Raw genomic sequence first — 23,355 nt, 5'->3', positions numbered from 1 at the left:
GTGAATGAATGAGTGAGTGAATGAATGAATGTGAATGTACATAAGGACAGCTATTTAAAATCGAGTCGCATCGGAATTGCTTTTCACGGAACTCCCTATGGAGTTATGAAGGTGGATTATTGAAAGCATTTAATTGAATTACCGATATTTGATATGAAAGATCAGGGGATGGAAGGCTATGGGGAAATGGCATAGAAGGAGAATTGGAGGCAAGGGTGGATTAAGGACTTGTTGAATGGCGGGCAGCCTTCAGTGTTCAGATAGCATATTCCTTGTTCCTAACGCTTAAATTTTGCGGAAGATAGATGCAAATAACTGGCGTAACTTTGGAGTTTGTAAAATGTGTGCAGGATAGTTTTTTGCAGCAATACATAGAGGTACCTACTAGAGGAGGGGCAGTGCTGGACCTCCTGTTAGGAAATGAGACGGGACAGGTGGCGGAGGTATGCGTTGGGGAGCACTTCGGGTCCAGTGATCACAATACCATTAGTTTCAATATAATTATGGAGAAGGTCAGAACTGGACCTAGGGTTGAGATTTTTGATTGGAGAAAGGCTAACTTTGATGAGATGCGAGATGATTTAAAAGGAGTGGACTGGGACATTTTGTTTTATGGGAAAGATGTAGAAGAGAAATGGTGGACATTTAAAGGGGAAATTTTAAGAGTACAGAATCTTTATGTTCCTGTTCGGTTGAAAGGAAACAGTAAAAATTGGAAAGAGCCCTGGTTTTCAAGGGAAATTGGACATCTTGTTCGGAAAAAGAGGGAGATCTACAATAATTATAGGCAGCATGAAGTAAATGAGGTGCTTGTGGAGTATAAGGAATGTAAAAAGAATCTTAAGAAAGAAATTAGAAAAGCTAAAAGATGATATGAGGTTGCTTTGGCAAGTAAGGTGAAAGTAAATCCAAAGGGTTTCTACAGCTATATTAATAGCAAAAGGATAACGAGGGATAAAATTGGTCCATTGGAGAAACAGAGTGGGCAGCTATCTGCAGAGCCAAAAGAGATGGGGGAGATATTGAACAATTTCTTTTCTTCGGTATTCACCAAGGAGAAGGATATTGAATTATGTGAGGTAAGGGAAACGAGTAGAGTAGTTATGGATACTATGAGTTTCAAAGTAAAAGAAGTACTGACACTTTTGAAAAATATAAAAGTGGATAAGTCTCCAGGTCCTGACAGGATATTCCCTAGGACATTGAGGGAAGTTAGTGTAGAAATAGCCGGGGCTATGACAGAAATATTTCAAATGTCATTAGAAACGGGAATAGTCCCCGAGGATTGGCGTACTGCGCATGTTGTTCCATTGTTTAAAAAAGGGTTCTAAGAGTAAACCTAGCAATTATAGACCTGTTAGTTTGACTTCAGTGGTGGGCAAATTAATGGAAAAGATACTTAGAGATAATGTATATAAGCATCTGGATAAACAGGGTCTGATTAGGAACAGTCAACATGGATTGGTGCCTGGAAGGTCATGTTTGACTAATCTTCTTGAATTTTTTGAAGAGGTTACTAGGGAAATTGAAGAGGGTAAAGCAGTGGATGTTGTCTATATGGACTTTAGTAAGGCCTTTGACAAGGTTCCTCATGGAAGGTTGGTTAAGAAGGTTAAACTGTTGGGTATAAATGCAGGAATAGCAAGATGGATTCAGCAGTGGCTGAATGGGAGAAGCCAGAGGGTAATGGTGGATGGCTGTTTGTCGGGTTGGAGGCAGGTGACTAGTGGGGTGCCTCAGGGATCTGTGTTGGGTCCTTTGTTGTTTGTCATGTACATCAATGATCTGGATGAAGGGGTGGTAAATTGGATTAGTAAGTATGCAGATGATACCAAGATAGGGGGTGTTGTGGATAATGAAGAGGATTTCCAAAGTCTACAGAGTGATTTAGGGCATTTGGAAAAATGGGCTGAAAGATGGCAGATGAAGTTTAATGCTGATAATTGTGAGGTGTTACACCTTGGCAGGACAAATCAAAATAGGACGTACATGATAAATGGTAGGGAATTGAAGGATACAGTTGAACAGAGGGATCTGGGAATAACCGTGCATAGTTCCTTGAAGGTGGAATCTCATATAGATAGGGTGGTAAAGAAAGCTTTTGGTATGCTAGCCTTTATAAATCAGAGCATTGAGTATAGAAGCTGGGATGTAATGTTAAAATTGTACAAGGCATTGGTGAGACCAAATCTGGAGTATGGTGTACAATTTTGGTCGCCCAATTATAGGAAGGATGTCAACAAAATAGAGAGAGTACAGAGGAGATTTACTAGAATGTTGCCTGGGTTTCAACAACTAAGTTACAGAGATAGGTTGAATAAGTTAGGTCTTTATTCTCTGGAGTGCAGAAGGTTAAGGGGGGACTTGATAGAGGTCTTTAAAATGATGAGAGGGATAGACAGAGTTGATGTGATCAAGCTTTTCCCTTTGAGAATAGGGAAGATTCAAACAAGAGGACATGACTTCAGAATTAAGGGACAGAAGTTTAGGGGTAACATGAGGGGGAACTTCTTTACTCAGAGAGTGGTAGCGGTGTGGAATGAGCTTCCAGTGGAAGTGGTGGCGGCAGGTTCGTTGATATCATTTAAGAATAAATTGGATAGGCATATGGATGAGAAGGGAATGGAGGGTTATGGTATGAGTGCAGGCAGGTGGGACTAAGGGAAAAAATTGTTCGGCGCGGACTTGTAGGGCCGAGATGGCCTGGTTCCGTGCTGTAATTGTTATATGGTTATATGGTAACTCAGCGGGACAAGCAGCATCTCTGGAGAGAAGGGAAGGGTGACACCTCAGGTCGAGACCTTTCTTCAGACAGTTTTACTTCTTCAAACTAGACATACCTTGAGGAGATTTCGCAGTGGAGCGCACAAAATGTGTCAAAAAGTACTGCAGATAATGGTTTACATCGAAGGTAGACACAACATGCTTGTTGAAACGTCACCCATTCCTTCTCTCAAGATGCTGCCTGTCCCGCTGAGTTATTCCAGTATTTTGTGCGTATCTTCAGTTTTATTTCTTGGTCTTTTGGCTCCTACCGTTTTTCCCGAATCGAACGCGATCTTTTTTTTAAATCCTGTTAGACGGAGAAATGGGGATGGCGTTAAATTGGTCCCATCATCCAGGCGGAATTATGCTCGACATCCCACTCCTGCCTCAGCTCGGATGTACGCGGACCATCGCAGAACTGCAAAATCTTGCCGATCTGAGGTCTGTTTGGTAGACAGAGAAATACTCTCCAATGTACATCCTCGATTAATTGCCAGTTTTGACCATGATGTGAACCGCTCGCCTTTCAATTTGCCAATGAACTCAACAGAACTGCAAAACATCTGGGACGACAGATGGCGCAATGGGCTAAGTGTTCGGCTGGCAACCGGAAGGTAGCTGGTTCGAATCCCGCTTGGAGTGCATACTGTCGTTGTAATGTGAACCTCTGGCGCTTTGCATGTCATACGGCAGTTAAATGTAGCAAAGGCTGGGCAAGTGGTAGAGGAGGAGGAGGTAGCTGAACTGTTTCGAGAAAGGCACCATGTACTTACTTGATACTCCATGATGACTTAGCTTTGCTAGCATCATGGCGTGTTGAATGGAAAATATTGGCGCAATCAAAGCAGGGCGCATCTGCGACACGTCACTGTATTTTCACAAAGGTCGACCGTGGACACCACATTCGTGACGATCAGTACGAGGACATTGCTTAATAGATCGCATGGGCAAAAGCGCAATGGCAGCCCTTTCTAGCTGCATTGAATTTCTATAGTTGTTCAGCAAATGCTTTGTGAAGTTTTCGGAAATGTGTGAGCAGCCACTAACTTGACCTTTGATCCGCGTCAATGCGCAGAGAGGCTTCGCATGCATGAGATGAGCATGAGCAGACTCACTTTCCGGCACACCCACTAAACCCAAGCATACTCGCGGTATTCCTCGCTCACTATTTATTCGACACTTGTTTCAGTCGACTGTTCTCTGCAGTTTTGCCGTGAATGATGACATGTATCTTACTGCAATTGATTGTTCTTCACATCAGCTGCGCCGGTATATTTTACTCTTGCTATAGACAGTCCGACCGAAAGTTAATGATCAATTTATAAGATTGATGATCCTTTATCTTTATTTTTCTTTCACGTTACGAACAATTTTCAATTAATTTGGTCATTACCTCAATTTAATCCGATGCCTTATAGTTTGATTTTTCGTTTCCCGACAGCTGGTGGCGATGGTCCGTTGACCGTAACACAAGTTCCAGAAGCTGTTTTAATGCGGGGTGACTCGGCAGTGCTTTACTGCATTTATCCAATCTTCTCAAACAACAAGCCGTACAAAGTGCATTGGTGGAGAGATGGGGATAATAGATTCCTGGATGAAAGTGCAGATAAACGAATCCAGTTTTATTTCCTGAGAGGGGGAAGCGCTGTCTTACGGGTGGAGGACGTGACAGCGAAGGACGCCGGGCTCTATTTCTGCAGCTTGACACGTTCCAAAGTTTTAAACGGGACTGGTACAAAGCTGGTAGTTTACGGTGAGTTTCGGGGAGAGGAGTGAGCCAGATCGGTTAACTTCACCACCTCAAAGCGATTATCACGTTGAAGAAATTCCGCGTTATTCATCACCTGTGTCCTTTCAAATAACATGATTTGTGTGATTGGTTAGAGAGTATTTTTGACGCAATTACCAAAGAATCCGAATAGACTGATTGAGAGAGTAAATGACGCCTTCCACATCTCCTGCTTAACAGAATTATAAAACCTTTCGCGTATATTTTAGAATTGCTTTAACACAGAGGGAATGGAAACCAACGTCACACGACACAGGTAGTTGGGATGGAAAATATGTAGAGTTCCGAATGTGGTACTGATCAACGAGATTATTTTTTTTAATTGATTTATTTGCAGCTGCCATCTGTTTTATCTAAAGTGTAAGGAATTACAAGTGTATTGTCCCTGTCCCACTTAGGAAACATGAACGGAAACCTCTGGAGAATTTGCGCCCCACCCAAGGTTTTCGTGCGGTTCCCGGAGGTTGCAGGTGCTTGCCGGAGGTTGCAGGTAGTGGAAGCAGGTAGGGAGACTGACAAAAACCTCCGGGAACCGCACGGAAACCTTGGCGCAATTACTGGTCTAAGGCAATATCAATGTTATTATTGTACTGCACCCTCTCCGGTGGTAGATGTTCCAGGTATGCAAAACGGCCTCTTCTCCTTTACATTTTTCCCGTTTTACCTAAAAACCCTGCCACATAGTTCTTAATTCCACTATTCTGGGGAAAAGACCCCGTCTATGCTATGAGTGGCCCCGATATTAAAAACAAAAACGTCTATTAAGTTACTCCTCTGCTTCCTTCCTTCCATTGAGAATTAACGCAGTTCACCAAATGTCTCGTTATAAAAAGGTCCTCTATTTCAGTCAACATTGTGGTGAACCTCTTTTGCACTTGCTCAATTGGTACCATGTTTAACCGTAGTATAAGTTTGGTCACACTTCTGATTGCCCCGGATTACTTGAAATGATATAGGAGCCGTGAAGCGAGTCAATCATTGAGGGACGCAACATTCAAGATCTATATTGTTACATTTAGTCTGCAGAAGGGTCACCACCCGAAAAGTCACCTATTCCTTTTATCCAGATATGATTCAGCGCGCTGTTACTCCAGCTTTTTGCCAGGTTTAACCCAGCATCTACAGTTCCTTCCTACACATTGTTGCATTAACGTGTATTCTCCGCTCACCTTCCAAGCGATAGAAAACTTCCCTCTGGTCCAAGTTTACAATATTTTTTCACACAAGGACACATTTTTCTGACCTTCTAGCTCAAACATATTTTTGACCTCAAGTTACTGCTGAATAAATCTTCTGCTCGATTTATTTATTTCAACAACGACAAAGAATATATTTGTAAAATTTAGATAGTCGAGCTGTTATTATGGGTTACATTTTGTACAATTATATCACCAAATTATAATAAAAATGGTGAAGACGTTTAGAAAATTCAAGTTGTTTAAGAAGGAACTGCAGATGCTGGGAAATCGAAGGTTTTAAATCGCTTTAAGTGCATTAGTTATACAACTAGGCTGCAAAAAATATGGTTCAATGAAGATTATTTTCGAGGCTACAATGAAATTTGATTCGTCACGAAAATCACCGGAACTGGTGAAATTTAAAAATCGTTTTATTTTCCAGACCCTCCAACTCCTCTGAGCTTGACCACCATGCTGCCAGAGAACATATCAGTTACTCTAATTCTCGTTTGTAAAACAGCCACGTTCTTTCCCTTTGATCTGAATATTACTTGGTACAAAAATGGGTCAGATGTGAAACGTAAAATGGAGCCAAACAAAACACAGACAACATCAGGACTCTACGAGGCTTGGAGTTACCTGTCGGAGACCGAACATGTAGATAGCGGGACAGTTTATACCTGCCAGGTGTCTCATATTTCTCTTCCAAATCCAACCAATATCAGCTACACTTTCTACAGCCGAGGTAAGAATAACGATACGTTTACGGTATAATTTGTCCACTTAGAACCCTGATTCCCTCATGAACAGGCGCAGATAATAAGGAATAATATTGTTCGTTTAGCATATCCCGTATAGGACCGTTGATATATTGTGTACTTCCCTTTCACCGACGTGAGGCTCATCAACTGTCATTCCTTTGCGTAATTGAAGCAAAACACGGGCATTTAGCGGACAGTAGCCAGCCCGTTTCAGTGACAGCGCTCCTTTCAGCACATCTTCAGCACGCGCACCAAAATACTATGATTCCCAACCAGCCTTGTCGATTTCGCAAAGTTGTCTGCTGTGGATTTACTAATTCACCACTCAACGTGTTTCGAACATAGCTTAGTGCACGGTCAATAATTATTGATTAGCTAAGGCAATTAGGACAACGAAATTGATCGTATAATAATTTGAAGAGCTGGCTTTGTCTAGCAGGTTCTGAACCCGGGGAGTCATGAATACCGTTAAATGAATTAAGGTCGTATTTTAGAATTCTCAGTTTTAACGCGGACGGTTCATGTATCAGGAACACACACTTGCTAAAGTTATTGTCACCCGTCCGCCTGTGAACGAATGTAGAAGCAAGACATAAATGCTAGCAATGAGAGGAACATTGACATAGAAGTCCTACGAGCAATAAACCGATGTAAAATGCGTCTTCCATCATGAATGATTGATTTACAATCTTCTTCCGCTAGAAATGTCAAACAGGACAATTCACTTCGGCATACGAACGAATGTTCGCTTGTGCAAAAGTCACACTTTCTGCATATGGTCTCACCTATCATGCAAATATACTCCTGCCATATTACGTTAGCTTCGCCCGGCATGTGATTTACTCTTCCCTCAATATGTTTCTCCAGTTTTGGACCGGACTTATTCTCCTTTGCACCAATCCACTCAGCAACCAGTGAGTTTCTTTAAACTTTACAAGGGATTTACTCATTCCTGTTTCCCGATTTTTAAACCTGTCGAGGTAGGGGAAGACAACATTCCACAAAGTACTTCTGCGTGTTTATCATTTATGTACCATTATTCTTGAACTTTATGCTCCCCATAAATTACTTTTTGCACTGGGTCCTTATCCTTCGCTTGCAGATTTCACACGATCGGTTATAATTGACATTTTTCAAATGAATTGCGTTCCATAATTCCAGGTTCACTTACTTTAGTTGTTAGAATTCAATTTCCAATGAATTCCAATGTACTTCTTTGCTAAAAGTAGGCAGCGTCCGCCCATGATTAAACACATCTACCAGATGGTTTCAATGTAATTAAATTAGAGACAGTTGAAAATTTCGTCATGGTTACATGATCTGCCAGCATCATAATTGAAGTAAAATAACTGCATTAGAAAACCTACGCCAGAATATCGGTAAATATATTGAGGGCATGCTGTTTCATGCCCGAATAAGGACCATTGCTTGTATAGAAAAGACATTTGTACAGAATGGAGAAAGTCTCTAGGAGCAAATTTTACCATTAATTCCCGTTTGTTTATATTGAACAAATATTTTTTAGATGAAGTAACAAGCCAATTTGATGAATAATTGTTGTAGATGACGTCAATAAGAAGTTTTGAGAAAAGGATTCGACAAAGCTTCAAACAAAATGTTGGTTATTAAATTTGTCGCTCAGGAATAAAGCAAACAACTAATAAATTTTAAACTAAGAAACCGTCTTTGCGGTTGCAGCTCCTAGACCGTGGAACAGCATCCCCCTTCCCATCAGAACTGCCCCCTCCATCGACTCCTTTAAGTCAAGACTAAAATCTTATCTATACTCCCAAGCCTTTCCTGACGTCCACTGAGCGAGGGCTATATGTATATATGTATGTAGTTTGTTTGTCTATACTATTCTTATAACAAATGTAAAGCACTTTGGCTACCGCAACGCCTAAGCCCTTCAGGTAGTTCTTGAAATTCTGCAGGAAAGGCGCATTGTCGACTGTGCATTTTGACTGTATCCATTTTCAATTGACAATAGACAATAGACAATAGGTGCATGAGTAGGCCATTCGGCCCTTCGAGCCAGCACCGCCATTCAATGTGATCATGGCTGATCATCCCCAATCAGTACCCCGTTCTTGTCTTCTCCCCACATCCCCTGACTCCGCTATCTTCTTTAAGAGCCCTATCTAGCTCTCTATTGAAAGCATCCAGAGAACCGGCCTCCACCGCCCTATGCCGCTATGTGCCACCCTGAACACATAGAGCATCTATCCACCTTTGGAAGAAAAATACTAAGTCATGCACATCAATATAATGAAGGACTCTAAAATACAGATTTTCCATCGGCACCCTGGATTAAAAAATAAACAAAATATAGGAATGTGTATTAAAAAATGCTGGAGAAACTCAGCGGGTGCAGCAGCATCTATGGAGCGAAGGAAATAGGCAACGTTTATATAGCTGCACCCGCTGAGTTTCTCCAGCATATTTGTGTACCTTCGATTTTCCAGCATCTGCAGTTCCTCCTTAAACACATAGGAATATGTATTTCTGTGTTGTACGATACTTCGTTTGTAACTGCTCAGTCACAGAGAGCAAAATCTACCTTGGATTATCTTCCCACTCTCTTGAATTTAATTTAAAAGATTCCTGTCGATTTGGGATCGTAATTCACACCAAAATTCAATTTCCACAATTACATTCCCAATATTCCACGAATATAGCATCGTCTGGAAACATAGAAACATAGAAACATAGAAATTAGGTGCAGGAGTAGGCCATTTGGCCCTTCGAGCCTGCACCGCCATTTAATATGATCATGGCTGATCATCCAACTCAGTATCCCGTACCTGCCTTCTCTCCATACCCTCTGATCCCCTTAGCCACAAGGGCCACATCTAACTCCCTCTTAAATATAGCCAATTAACTGGCCTCGACTACCCGCTGTGGCGGAGAGTTCGAGAGATTCACCACTCTCTGTGTGAAAAAAGTTCTTCTCATCTCGGTTTTAAAGGATTTCCCCCTTATCCTTAAGCTGTGACCCCTTGTCCTGGACTTCCCCAACATCGGGAGCAATCTTCCTGCATCTAGCCTGTCCAACCCCTTAAGAATTTTGTAAGTTTCTATAAGATCCCCTCTCAATCTCCTAAATTCTAGAGAGTATAATCCAAGTCTATCCAGTCTTTCTTCATAAGACAGTCCTGACATCACAGGAATCAGTCTGGTGAACCTTCTCTGCACTCCCTCTATGGCAATAATGTCCTTCCTCAGATTTGGAGACCAAAACTGTACGCAATACTCCAGGTGTGGTCTCACCAAGACCCTGTACAACTGCAGTAGAACCTCCCTGCTCCCAGCGTTGGGCACATCAGGGCCGACACAAACGTAATGATGGCGGGGAAATGTTTCTATATTATACTGTATAATCACATGATGAAGAGTAAATACGTGTTTTTATAATTTCCCATTTCTGGATATTCCACGAGATGGCCTGTTGTACCGACACAGCTATACATCACTACACGTTACGCTCTGCAGCATGGTTATATACACACTTCGAAATGGTTAGTATTGGTTGTAGCCAAAAAAAAATGTCTGCACCTCAATGATGCTTTCATTATATGAGTCATACGCACACAACTGGGATTGGACAGAAATGGAAAAGCAACTGCGCTCATGGGCAATGTTCCTATCTGTTTATTTCGCGTCGAAAAGTCAAATCGATATTAAAAAAGACAGGATGACGCCGTTGAACATGATTGACTGTCCTATTATATAATACTGTACATATGTTAAAATTGACCACAGTTTTTTAAAATTGTTTACAGTTTTTGTTAATCCACTTCATAACACGATTGTTGGTTGCATAAGAGCAGGATTGATAGCTATCATAATCGGTATTTTCATTGTGATATATAAAGGTAAGACTCCGAAGCTATTTGATCTCTAGATTGTTGTAAAATTAACCAATCGGAATTCAGCAATACTTTAGTTTAGTTTCGAGATACAGCGCGGAAACAAGCCCTTCGGCTCACCGAGTCGGCGCCGAACAGCGATCCCCGCAACCTACACACACTAACGTCAATTTATAATTATATCAAGCCAATTAACCTACACACCTGTAAATATCTGGGGGGAAACCAGATGTACTGGAGAAAATAATGTTTGAGAGTTTTATTGGATTCGACACAACGCGGTTAGCTGAGCTATAAATACACCCGCCGCATCTCACTAGGTGCATGGTTTCTCGGAAGCTAACCTTTGAGCTAGTCACCGATTTGTACATGAAGGGTTGATGCTTGGTGTTGTGGGCCAGGTTGTGGAATAAGGGGTGGAGTCTGAGAAAATGGTTCGGTGATGCAAAAACTCATTTTGCAATTGATTCTGCCTCGATTCGACAACTTGAAGAGGACTCATTTTCTGTAGAATTTTAACTATTGATATCGTGATATTAGTTTCACTGCATACATGTATACAAACACAAAAGTAATCAGAAAAATATAAAGTTTTATATGCTGCTAGATGTACTGGCTACTACGCTTTGTCTCGGTCAAGAATGATGTTTTTCTCTCAATCACCTCTCTATAGGGACGTGCAGAAAATCGAAAGAAGGTGCCGATCAGAAAACGAAGGCAAGACGAATGAATGAATGAATAGACACGTGTAATAATGCAGATACATTCGAACGACACTCGGACTTTCTCCCAATTATTACCTTGGTTTGGCTTCCAAATGTTACTGCAAGTCAAATTGCCTGGAGAACAAAATAAATTTCCTCGGCAAACATAACTGTTGTAGGCGCATTTATGTACGTGATGATATTTATGGAAGCACTGAGATAAAACGAAGAATTTAGTGAAGGGATAGGCCATATGATCCTTCGAACATGCTTGGTCGTTCAGGATGATCATGACTGAACTTGCAAATGCAATGTCCTGCTCCTGTTTTCTCCCGATGTCCCTTGATCCCAGATAGTTGTTTCCTGCTGTAGGTCTCTATCATGTTATAACAATATGTACTCCATTGTTAATGTATTTAATCATTTGGATTCGAGTGATTTATGATATAGAGAAATATGTAGATGTTCTCAACTCCCAGAGAAGAACGCGGTCCTCACCACAGTCAGAAGTGGATTTTCCCTTATTCTTTGACAATGATCCCTGGTACTGATTTTCTCATCAAAACCTACTCCGTCATATCTTTCCTAGACCGTGGATATTTAAGCATTCTGTGGGCTACCTTCTTAGGCTTCCATATTTTAACCTAAGTGCCCCAATTTAATCCAATGCATACGTCAGTCTTGACGCAGTCTACCAGTCTGTTGAAATCTCATTGAACTCACACCACCACAAGAAGATATGTTCACAGTCAAATGTACAAAAATACACTCAACTCTCAAGGAGAGCAATCAGCAATATCTATACAACTGCATTGAGAGAATGCTTCTTCTATTGTGGAATCATCTTGATATGAAGACCATTCTATAGTTTGCCTCCTTCGTTGCTTGCTGCGACTGTATGCTCAGCTTTACTGCGTTTCAAAATCTATCGGGTTTCAGCCAATGATCTCCTTCTTGTCAATATCACCGAAGTTGAAACCCTCGCATTTACTTTTTTTTTTTTTTTTTGAAAATATTTTTTATTGGAGATAGGTACATAACCTATTTACATCATTACAGTCTTACATTTTTAAATTGATAATATTGTCAATTATTATTACATTGTCTCCAATACTTTTTGCCTTTTTTTTTTTTTTAAACTAGATAGAACTAAAGAGATAGATGAAGTAAAGAAAGAAAAGAAAGAGAAGAAAAACAAAAACAAAAACAAACAAAACAAAAAAAAAAAAAAGGAAAAAGCTGGTTAAAGAAGAATGGAAAAATTTATTAAAATAAAAAAGACTTCATTCGAGATATATTCGTACATTTCAGAGTATAGTATTTCATCCATTCTTTAGCCCGCGTGCTAGTCAGGTTCCTGTGCTGAACTATTCTGACCCTTTAAGTAATCAATAAAAGGAAACCATGTTCCAACGAATAATTCCTGTTTGTCCAACAGGGAAAATCTGATTCTTTCCACGTTTAAGGTCTCCGTCATTTCTATAATCCACATTTTGATTGTGGGGGCCGTAGGGCCTTTCCAAAATTTTAGAATTAATTTTTTTCCTGTTATTAAACTATAATCAATAAAGTTTCTTTGTGTTGTTCTAAGTGTTTGATTTAATTCTAATATTCCGAGTATTATTAATTTTGGATCTGGGTCCAATTGTGTGCTGGTTACTTTAGATATTATACTAAAAATATTTACCCAGAATTTTTTAATTTTTATACAGTTTGCAAACATATGAGATAATGTAGCTTCTAAATGTTGACATTTATCACATATTGGTGAGATATGTTGAAAAATTTTATGTAGTTTTGTTTTTGAATAATGTAACCTATGTATTACTTTAAATTGTATTAGAGAATGTCTGGCGTTTAGTGAACACTGATGTATGTGTTGCAAACTTTCTTCCCAAGTATCTTTCGTTATTACTTGATTTAATTCTTTTTCCCATGTTTGTCTGTGTAAGTCCGTCGAAGGAATGTCACTGTCCAATAAGATATTATATATATAAGATATTAATTTTTCTGTATTAGGATGTTTGTTCCAACATTCATCAAGAATTTCTGAATTTCTAATTCGAAAATTTTGGGAGTTCGATTTTACATAATCTCTAAGTTGAAGATATCTGAAATAATCATTTCCTCGAAGTCCATAAGTCTGTTGCAACTCCTGAAATGTCAGAAAAGTGCCTTCCTTGTAAAGTTGTCCCATATTTTTAATTCCATAATTCTTCCATTGTGTAAAACCCCCGTCCAACCATGAAGGCTTAAACAAAGGATTATTCACAATTGGAAGAAAAAGTGATAAATTATCTAATTTTAATGTCTTTTTTAATTGTTTCCAAATTCGTATAGCACTAAATATTATAGGGTTTTCCCTATAAATTTTTTTGTTTAATTTAGACGTAGCAAATAATATCGAACCGATATCAAAAGGTAAACAATCTTCCTTTTCCATTTTTAACCAGTCTGGTTGATGATCTATTTCTTCCAACCAGAAATTCATATTTTTAATATTAACTGCCCAGAAATAAAACAAAATTGGGTAAAACCAAGCCTCCATTTATTTTTGATTTACACAAGTGTCTTTTGTTTATCCTATGATTCTTATAATCCCAGATAAAATCATTAACAATAGAGTCCAATTTAAAAAAAAAAGTTTTTTTGCCAGATATATCGGAATTGTCTGAAAAAGGTATAATATTTGCGGTAAAAAAATCATTTTTATGGCATTGATTTTGCCAACCATTGAGATAGGAAGTGTTTTCCAATATTGAATATTCTTATGTAGTTTGTTCAGTAATGGGGGAAAATTTGCTTTAAATAATGATGTATTTATCTTAGTTACATAAATACCTAGATATTTAAATTTTTCATTTACTATTTTAAATGGAAATTGTTGTATTATCTGTTTGTTATGTTCCCTTATTGGCATAATTTCACTTTTGTTCCAATTTATTCTGTATCCTGAAAGTGAACCAAATTGGGTTATTAGCTTTAATAAGTTTGGAATACTAATTTCTGGTTTTGTAATGTAAATTAATACATCATCTGCGTATAGATAAATTTTATTCACTGTGTCCTTTGTGTTATATCCATGTATTTCCGGATGCCCCCTAACTCTTTCTGCCAGTGGCTCAATAGCAAGCGCAAATAATAATGGAGATAATGGGCATCCTTGTCTACAACCTCTAGATAGGCTAAATTTAGATGACAACCTTTGGTTTGTAAATATTCTAGCCGTGGGATTTGTATATAACAGTTTTATCCATGTACAGAATTTCTCCCCTAGCTGCATATTTTCCATCACCGAAAATAAATAAGGCCATTCGACCTGATCAAATGCTTTTTCAGCGTCAAGTGAAATTATTGCTAGATCTTCATTAATAATTCTCTTGGAATATATAATATTAAATAATCTTCTTAGATTATAATATGAGTACCGTTTCTGAATAAAGCCTGTTTGGTCAGGGTGTATTAATTTATTCATCACTGTACTTAATCTATGCGCTAGTATTTTAGTTAAAATTTTCTGATCTGTATTTAAAAGTGCAATTGCTCTGTATGATCCCGGGTCTTCCGGATCTTTATCAGCTTTAGGAATAAGTGTTATTATAGATTCATTTAAAGTGTCTGGAAGTTTCTGTTGAGTATATATATACTCATACAGTCTTTGTAAACGTGGGCTAAGCAAATCATAATTTTTTTAATAAAATTCAGAACCTAAACCATCTGGTCCTACTGCTTTACCATTTTTTAAAGAGCCAATAGACTCCTCAATATCCTTTATCGTAATCTCCCTTTCTAATAATTCTCTATCGTTTGAATCTAAACCTTTTAAATTACATTTTATTAAAAAATCTGCTATTCCTTCTGATTGTGCTACGGTTTTAGTTGAATAAAGGTTATGATAGTATTGGAGAAATCTATCATTTATGTCCTTGGGCATTTTTAATAATTCTCCTGTCTCTGTTCTAATTTTATGAATTGTTTTTTCCCCTTCCATTTTTCGTAACTGACGTGCTAATAATTTTTGTGGTTTGTCTCCAAATTCAAAATGTAATTGTTTGGTTTTTTGATAAAGTTTTATTACTTGTTCTGAATACATTTTATTTAATTTATATTTCAATACAGCAATTTTATTATGTTTTAAAGTAGATGGCATTCTCGCATTTTCTATATCTAGTTGCTTGATTTCACTTTCCAATGTTTGTTGCTTAATCCTGTTCTCTTTATTATAAAATGCTTGAGCAGAAATTAATGTACCTCGAACATACGCTTTAAACGTTTCCCACATAAGAGAAGTAGGTGTGTCAGGGTTGTCATTTACCTCAAAAAATATTTGAATCTGTTTAATAATATATTCCTGGCATGATCTTTCGTTCAAAATTTGTGGGTTAAATCTCCAATATGCTTGTTTCTCGGACATTCCATTTAATTTAATCATGAATGTTACAGGTGCGTGATCTGAGATTATAATGTTATGGTATTTTGAAATATAAATAAATGGGATAAACGTAGAGTCAACTAAAAAATAATCTATTCTTGAGTATGTTTTGTGTACTGGTGAGTAAAATGAATATTCCCGTCCAGTTGGGTTTTCTATTCTCCAGACATCCTTAATATTAGTGGTATTAATAAATGAATTTAGAAATACACTTGATTGAGATTTTACTTTTTTTTGCCTTGATGATCTATCTAAGTATGAATCTAATGTACAATTGAAGTCTCCTCCAATTATTAATTTATATTGTGTAAATTCAGGAATTTTATTAAATGTTTTATTAAAAAACTTGGGGTTATCAAAATTAGGCCCATAAACATTAAGAAGAATCACTTTTTCTCCATTTAACTCTCCAACTAATATAATATATCTACCATCAATATCCACTATTGTTGAAACCCTCGCATTTATTAAGATTGCACTCCATCCGCCGTGAATCTGTCCTTTCTCTCAATATGAAGCTTCTCAGCATCCACCTGAGTGCTCAACCTCTCACGCAGTTTGATGCTGTCGATAAACAGCTATATAATACAGTTAATTCCATGATCTAATTATCAATATATATCGTGACTAGCTGAAATCCCAGCAATGAGCTCGATGGTACCCTGCTACTCAATGCCTGCTCTTTCTTGTCTGTTGGCCAACTAATTGCTGATTACTCTCAGCATGCTAACCTTTAATTTGTTCTAGTCAGTTCGGTAAGATTTTACTGAAATGCTTCAGGGCGTATGAATACACTAAAACGACGGACTCCCCCTCACATATTCTGCCAGTAAATTCCTCAAAAATACGATAGACTTGTCAAGCATGACCGCTGTTTCACAAATTGACGTATGCTTTGACCGGTCGCTTTCCCCATTCTATTTTTAACTCCCTTTGCTCAATTACTTGCAAAGCTATTTTGTTAAATTTTACTTTGGTGGTGCCTTTTGGGTCGACGTGATTTATTGGTGCCAGTCACCTTCATTCTCCAGTACTGGTTTCACTTAGTTCTTCGCTTCGACTAGACAAGGTGTTTCTCACATAGCTCCAGGGCCCTTTTAAATTCTCCATTCAAGCTAATCAAATGGCATATTTAATTGTCCTGCTATGACTTTGTTTTATGAATTGATAATTCAAATCCTGTATAAATGACACTGGTCCCGACTGTAGGTACTTAAAATTTCCATCATCTATGTTCCCTGTTCACACGCACGCACATACACAGACACTTATACATAGAAGCTTTTGATGTCAGTGGTTAAATATCCGTCAGCTTCATCTTATATTCTACATCCACCCTTCTAACTACCCTTAACCTCGTAGGTGAAGCCTAAAGTTCTCATAATCCCCAACTTTGCTACGTTTTCCAGCCACATTTTATTACTGCTCGTTGGATGTCTTCGGGCTATATTGTGGAATTCCTCGGTACTAGCGCAATAGAGAGGAACTGATATAGGTGTTTCCGTAAAAACAGCACTCAGTAGTGAAACTGAGATCTCCAAACTTCCAGAATATTTCCTTGATTTTTTATGTAATATTCCCATTGTTTCATACCCTGTATTTTAAGTAGTATAAATCATGGGGTATAGCCAAAATAATGAGATGAGGCAAAAATAAATCAATCTGTTTTTACAAAGAAAAAAAGCAGAAATATCCCTGTGTTCTTGCCTTTTTTGTGACATTTTTCAAGCAGGATTTCATCAAATCCTAAGCTAATTTATACCAGAAAGATTGCATTAATTTTGCAATTAAATAAGTCAAATTCTGATTATGCTTATGATTTTTATAATTTATCACCCGATAAGATGATTTTCTGATACCCCACGTTTTTGCAACAGAACTTGAGTAGCAGTGTCCATTTGGTCACGTGTGAAGTGTGTGAATTAAAAGCAGAGTAAGCGTTTATATATGGGGTTTTTTATTGTTTATCTTTTGTGTTTAAGCTTTCCACTGAAATACTTAATAATGAATAGAACTTCAAATCATGCATTAAAAATCTAGTCTGCTCAAATATTATAGTGATGTTTAATTCTGTATGTTGCCCCCCCCCCCCCCCCCCCCCCCCCCCGTTGAGTAACGTCGTGAATACTATATATTGCGCTATAACCCGGGCGGGGGGGGGGGGGGTTACATTCGTCGCGTTTTTTTAAATTCAAACAACGTGATTATAATGACTCTACCGTAAACTACGGGTCTCGTGGTGGGTTAGGTACCGAGATTTTGTAAGGGAGCTTCAAAATCAGTAAGTGTCCCATATGTCTTATATGTTTTAAGTGTTGAAAGTATTAAATTTTGGTAAACTTTTGGTCGATTGTCTGATCATTTATCGTATTTCTATCGACGTTAAGGGGGGTAACGTATATCAGAGTAGTACATCTCTCATTAAAATTCCCTGCTCACTGCTGATTCTCTTGTAAATGCTACCGTATCTGTGCGATCTGTGACCCAGTGTTAGTCAGGTTTATGGAATTGAAATTGGATGAACGTTAATGAACTTTGATGATTTCGCAGCTATATTAAAATCTTCATTCCTGCATATTCTGTTACGTTATTCTTCTCCGTTCTTGGGTCTTTCGGAGAAGCGATGAGATCCAGAGTTGCATAGGTCAGCTTATTTTCAGACACTTCTTTGACCTGTCGAAAAATAATCAGAGACCATGAGCTGCCGATTCGCCTATATGGGCGACGTACGCGAATTTTTATTGGAGCACCCTTCCGCTTTTATCTTACCTGGGCATTGGTAGTTTGTTTTTCGTGCCGTCTGTTTTTCTCAGTTTTCCTCTGTCTGCTGACGTTCAAATCTGCATACGTCGCATTCTGAGGGAACATATATTGGAACAGAAATTAAACTCCGCATTTACAAACAACTGCGAAGACGAGGAAACATAAAACAATGGGGTGAAAGTTGGGTGTGCTATACGTTATAAACGGCTACTTCCCTGGGATAAGATCCCTAAAAAGTAATTGAAGTAATTGGTTTGATTTTCCTGAATAATTAGTGACTATTAGTCAAATCGTGAAACGTATGGTGCAGAACACTGACCGGAAGTTTGTTGGATGATAACCTCTGGGAAAATATCCAGGTGGCGCGGTTTCTGGGCTCAGACATATTTTCCGTCATAAATCAGTACGAGCTACTGCACAAAAAATGTCGTGTGAGTTTCGAATTAGAACAGGATGGGCCTCGGTGATGATGCTTCACAGAGTGTTTAATTCGCTTGACACAGACGGATTAGACATAAACTGAAGGTAGAGAATAGGCGGCGTTTCGGGTCGAGACTCTACTTCAGTTTGATCAGTCTGAAGAAGGGTATCGACCCGAAACGTCGCCTATTGCTTCTCTTCATAGATGCTGCCTCGCAGGCTGAGTTTCTCCAGCATTTTTGACTACCTTTTATTTTTCCAGCATCCGCAGTTCTTTCTTAGACATAAACTGAAAGTAAACATGCAGGTATTATGTGTCCTAGTTTGAGGAAGGACATTATTGCTATTGTGAGAGTGCAGCGTAGGTTCACCAGTTTAATTTCCGGGATGGTGTGACTGACATATGATGAAAGAATGGATCGACTGGGCTTATATTCACTGGAATTTAGAAGGATGCGTCATAAAAACATATAAAACTATTCAGGGATTGGACAGGCTAGATGCAAGAAAATGTTCCCCTTGTTGGGGGATTCCAGAACCAAGAGTCACAGTTTAAGAATAAGGGGTAGGCCATTTAGGACTGAGATAAGGACAAACGTTTTCACCCATAGAGCTGTGAATATGTGGAATCCTCTGCCACAGAAGGCAGTGGGGGCCAATTCACTGGATGTATTCAACAGAGAGTTGGATATAGCTCTAGGGTCTAGGGATATGGGGAGAAAGCAGGTACAGGGTACTGATTCTGGATGATCAGTCGTGATCATATTAGATGACGGTGCTGGCTCGAAGGGTCTACTACTGCACCTATTTTATATGTTTCTATGTAACCGTTTGGGGGAAAGATACGCAAGCGCAGGTCGCTGACGATCATGGACTATATCATAAGAATACGGGAGGATAAGGAAAATTGCAAACGAGGCACATAGAGAGTTCCGCGTAAAATGGAACCATCCTGTTCGCCCATCAATGTAATTATAATTACAGGCGTCCATTTGCAGAACATGATACGACAGGTTATATCTTGTAATACCAGCAAGAAAATCATTTGTTTTCAAAGTAGTGGGTTATGTCCTCAATATGTTCTGAGGCTAGCAGAGAACATAAACAACCAAATTTAATTATCAACATGTCACAACCTACCGGCCGATAATCAGTTGAGAATCTAATTGTGACCAGATTCGTTCGGCTGCAGAATGTGATCATTGCGGTCATGCTATTCTTGTTATTTGAACTAATCCTCTCCTCGTTAGTCCTACTGCTGAGGAAAAGCGCGTGGAAAAGTTCAAAACCTTTGGTTTGAGTACGCTCTCCTGTGATAACTGCCCTTATTTAAACAACCCGACCTTTGCAGCATTTCACATAGTGTTAACAGCGCCACCTTGTATTACAAACGATAACAATGCTTTTACAGCCAACGGCCGAAACGGGTTAAAATGGTTTTATCCACATTCTACGGCCGGAGAAAAGGGTCCTGGTGTTTAAATCGTTACATGAGCTCATCTCGTTGCTCCTTCAATTGAACATTGCTATTTTCGGAGAAACACGAAGTGTTGTAATCATTCAGCGGGTTAGGTATCGTCTACGGGGAACATCGATAGATAAAGTTTCAGGTCGGGACCCTTCTTTACACGTGACTCAAACCCAACCCCCCCTATCCATTGCCTCTCCAGATGCTGCATAAATAGCCGAATTATTCCAGCACAGCGTTTTACATTTGCAGTTCCTTATGCCGCTAATTTCAGACAAGGGTAAAGTCGCATCTTACCTTCAGTACTGTCTAATTCGTACCGCCTGACAAAAAATACCACCGCTAGAATAATTAACACGCATATGGCAAATCCACCCGCCCGAAAGTAGATGAGTTTAAGGCTTGTTCCTAAAGGGAAATGAAAGCTGAATATTAGAATTTTTCAGAGAGGTTATCTTCATTAAATTACACGAAACAGGGAATTACAGGATGGGTTCCACATTTTCTCTCATCTCTCAAATGCATGACTTTGCTACACAGTATTCCTTCTGCAACTTGCTTACACCCACGCTCCCAAGCTGTCCAAGTCCTTCTGCAGACTCCCTGCTTCTTCAACACTATCTGCACCTATCTTCATATCATCGGAAAACCTGCCGACAAAGCCATCAATTTCATCCTCCAGACAATTAACATATAATGTAAATTGTAGCAGACTCAACACCGACCCCTGCAGAATACCACTATTAAAACGTAGCTAACCACAAAAGGCCCCTTTATTGCCACGGGTTGTCTTCTGCCAGCCAGCCAATCTTCAATCCGTGCTAATTCCTAATGTCATGCGCTTCTATTTTGTTTAGCGGTCTCACATAAGGCACCTTATCAAAGGCCTGCGGAAATTCCAAGTAAACGACGCTCATTGACTCTCTCTCGTCCATCCAGCTTGTTATCTCCCCAAAAACCCCCCAAAGATTTGTCAGGCAAGATCCCCCCCTTAACAAAATCATGCTGACGTCTGTTTATTTTATCATGTGCATCCAAGTACCTGAAACTTCATCCTTAATTCTAAAAAAATTTTAAATCGATCAGTAGCAGTTAGAGAGGACTGGGCGTGGTTTTACTCTTCATATATACTGTCTGATAGTTGCGAATCGCAAATATTTTCCTTTGTTTCTCCTTCATATTTGATGTCTACATACTATTTTGACATTGCACGGATGCGCTTGTCACCCCCTCTCCCCGTTTCGCCGTGTCACTGGTGACAGGGGGAAATCCTCTGATAACTCTCCGGCAATCAAAATATAAACATTAAGGAAACGAATTACCTGGAGTGAAAACATCGAAAATGAATTCCACTGGCCATAAAAAACACGATTTCTCGCGCACGATCTGTAATGTACTTTGTATTCTGAAAAATAAATTATTCTACTGGGTTTCGGGTTTGTGTCTTCTTCGAGTTGGGACCTTTGATGTCGTCAAGGCTATTTAATTGAACTATAGACCGACTGTTAAAATTTTGAACAGATAGCTGCAGTCAATAGGATTCATTTATCAACACGAGATCAGAATTATTCTAAATTGTAATCTAGTTCTGAGAGGGGTTGGCGAACCAATCATTGATTCACCACCGAAGTGTTGCACGTGCACTATCACAGCTTTCAAAATGGGTTGAACAATATAGACATAAGTCACGTTATACCACCCCGAGAAAGTGACACTCTGGATCCACTCCTGGCACATCTTCGCAGTTAGTAAATCTGCTGTTTCACATCTGCAGAGACCCTGGATCATATCTGGCCTCCAGTGTTCTCTGGAGTTTTTATATTCCCACCGTGATCACGTTACTTTCCTATGGTACTCTAGCATCTTCCCAAATCTCAACCACTTGCAAGATTGTTGGTTAATTGGCCATTATACATAGTCATTACGTTTGAAAAAAGGTCTCGACCCGAAACGTCACCCATTCCCTTTATCCAATGATGCTGCCTGCCCCGTTCAGCTACTCCAGTATTTTGTGTCTATATTCGTAATTAATGTGAACATCATTTTGTGGTGAGTTGATGCGACTGTACAGGGAATGAAATGGGACGACTGTTGGCTTCGTACAATTAGCTGACCCCAACGACCTTTTTACTTCATTTAAACACATAAAACACTCGAACCGTTGGTTTTGGGTCTGGAGAAAAGTATACAGTCTCCGTCGCTGCGATTGAGCTTATTATTCAAAATAGCGGGGGTGGAAAATTGATATTCAACGTTTCTACCTTATGAACCCCCAAACGATGAAGAGACAACCAAGATTAAACGATTGAGTTTATAAAAACAAAATAACAAAATATACAATGGGGGGTACCTATCGAGAGTATTTCACGATGGTAACTAAGGTTAAGGCAGGCACATAGCAAATTGCAGCATTATTATTTATCAAGAAATAACTAGGTTTCTAAATCACCATAAATTAACCTACTCATTCCTGGGATTATTCGTGTAATTTTCCATCATACTGTCCTCTATTCTCACGGAATTATGCTATGTATTTTAAGCGACCATCCGGGTTATGTCACCAGCTGACAACTGTTCTCCCTCTACTTTCTTTTATCGCAAAGGCATTATTTCACCACAAACCATCTTCACTCTCCTGTATCCGCGAACACCTAGTTGCCTTCTCGCCGTGCCTTCGCATTCAGCGATAGAAAGTATAATGTTTGCCCTTTCAAAATTTCCACTAACACCATCCGGGGACCTGCGCACTCCCGCCAGAGTTGACCTTTCCCGATTTCAATTACTATATTCGGTGAAGTCTATTTTACTAGGGAAACACCAAATGCCAACGAGAGCTGCGGCAACACAGTGGTGCAGCGGTAGAGCTGCTGCCTCACAACGCGAGGGACACTGGTTTGATCCTAACCATGGATGCTGTTTGTGCGGAATTTGTACGATCTCAATGTGACCCCGTTGGTGTTCTTCTGGTGATAGGGCCTCCTCGCACATCCTTTGGATGTGAAGGTTTGTAGGCTAATTTGCTTTTGTAAATTGTTGCCTGTGTAGGAAGTGAAAGAAAAGGTGTTCTAACAGAGAACTATATGCCGGTGCTCGATGATCATCGTCGACTTGGTGTGCTGAAGGCTCCGTTTACTCGCGACCAAAACAAAAACTGTCGATATGAAGATGTTAACTCAATTTTCAGTTCCCAGTCACCTCAAATCCT

The 23,355-nt window shown here is 39.2% G+C and overlaps 1 protein-coding gene across 1 annotated transcript in view; it reads left to right on the top strand.

Annotated features, from left to right (window-relative positions):
* LOC116982983 (H-2 class I histocompatibility antigen, alpha chain-like) overlaps positions 1-11,101 on the top strand; it is a 59,836-nt gene extending 48,735 nt beyond the window's left edge. Inside the window, exon 4 of the mRNA XM_033036515.1 lies at positions 11,037-11,101. Within this exon, the coding sequence (XP_032892406.1) occupies positions 11,037-11,101 (65 nt within the window). The remainder of the gene's footprint in view (positions 1-11,036) is intronic.
* The last annotated feature ends 12,254 nt before the right edge of the window (positions 11,102-23,355 follow it).

Source organism: Amblyraja radiata, chromosome 17 (genome assembly GCF_010909765.2).
Source record: "Amblyraja radiata isolate CabotCenter1 chromosome 17, sAmbRad1.1.pri, whole genome shotgun sequence".
Taxonomy (NCBI): domain Eukaryota; kingdom Metazoa; phylum Chordata; class Chondrichthyes; order Rajiformes; family Rajidae; genus Amblyraja; species Amblyraja radiata.
Note: the sequence above shows the minus strand (reverse complement) of the source record. Positions and strands in the feature narration are given on the sequence as shown.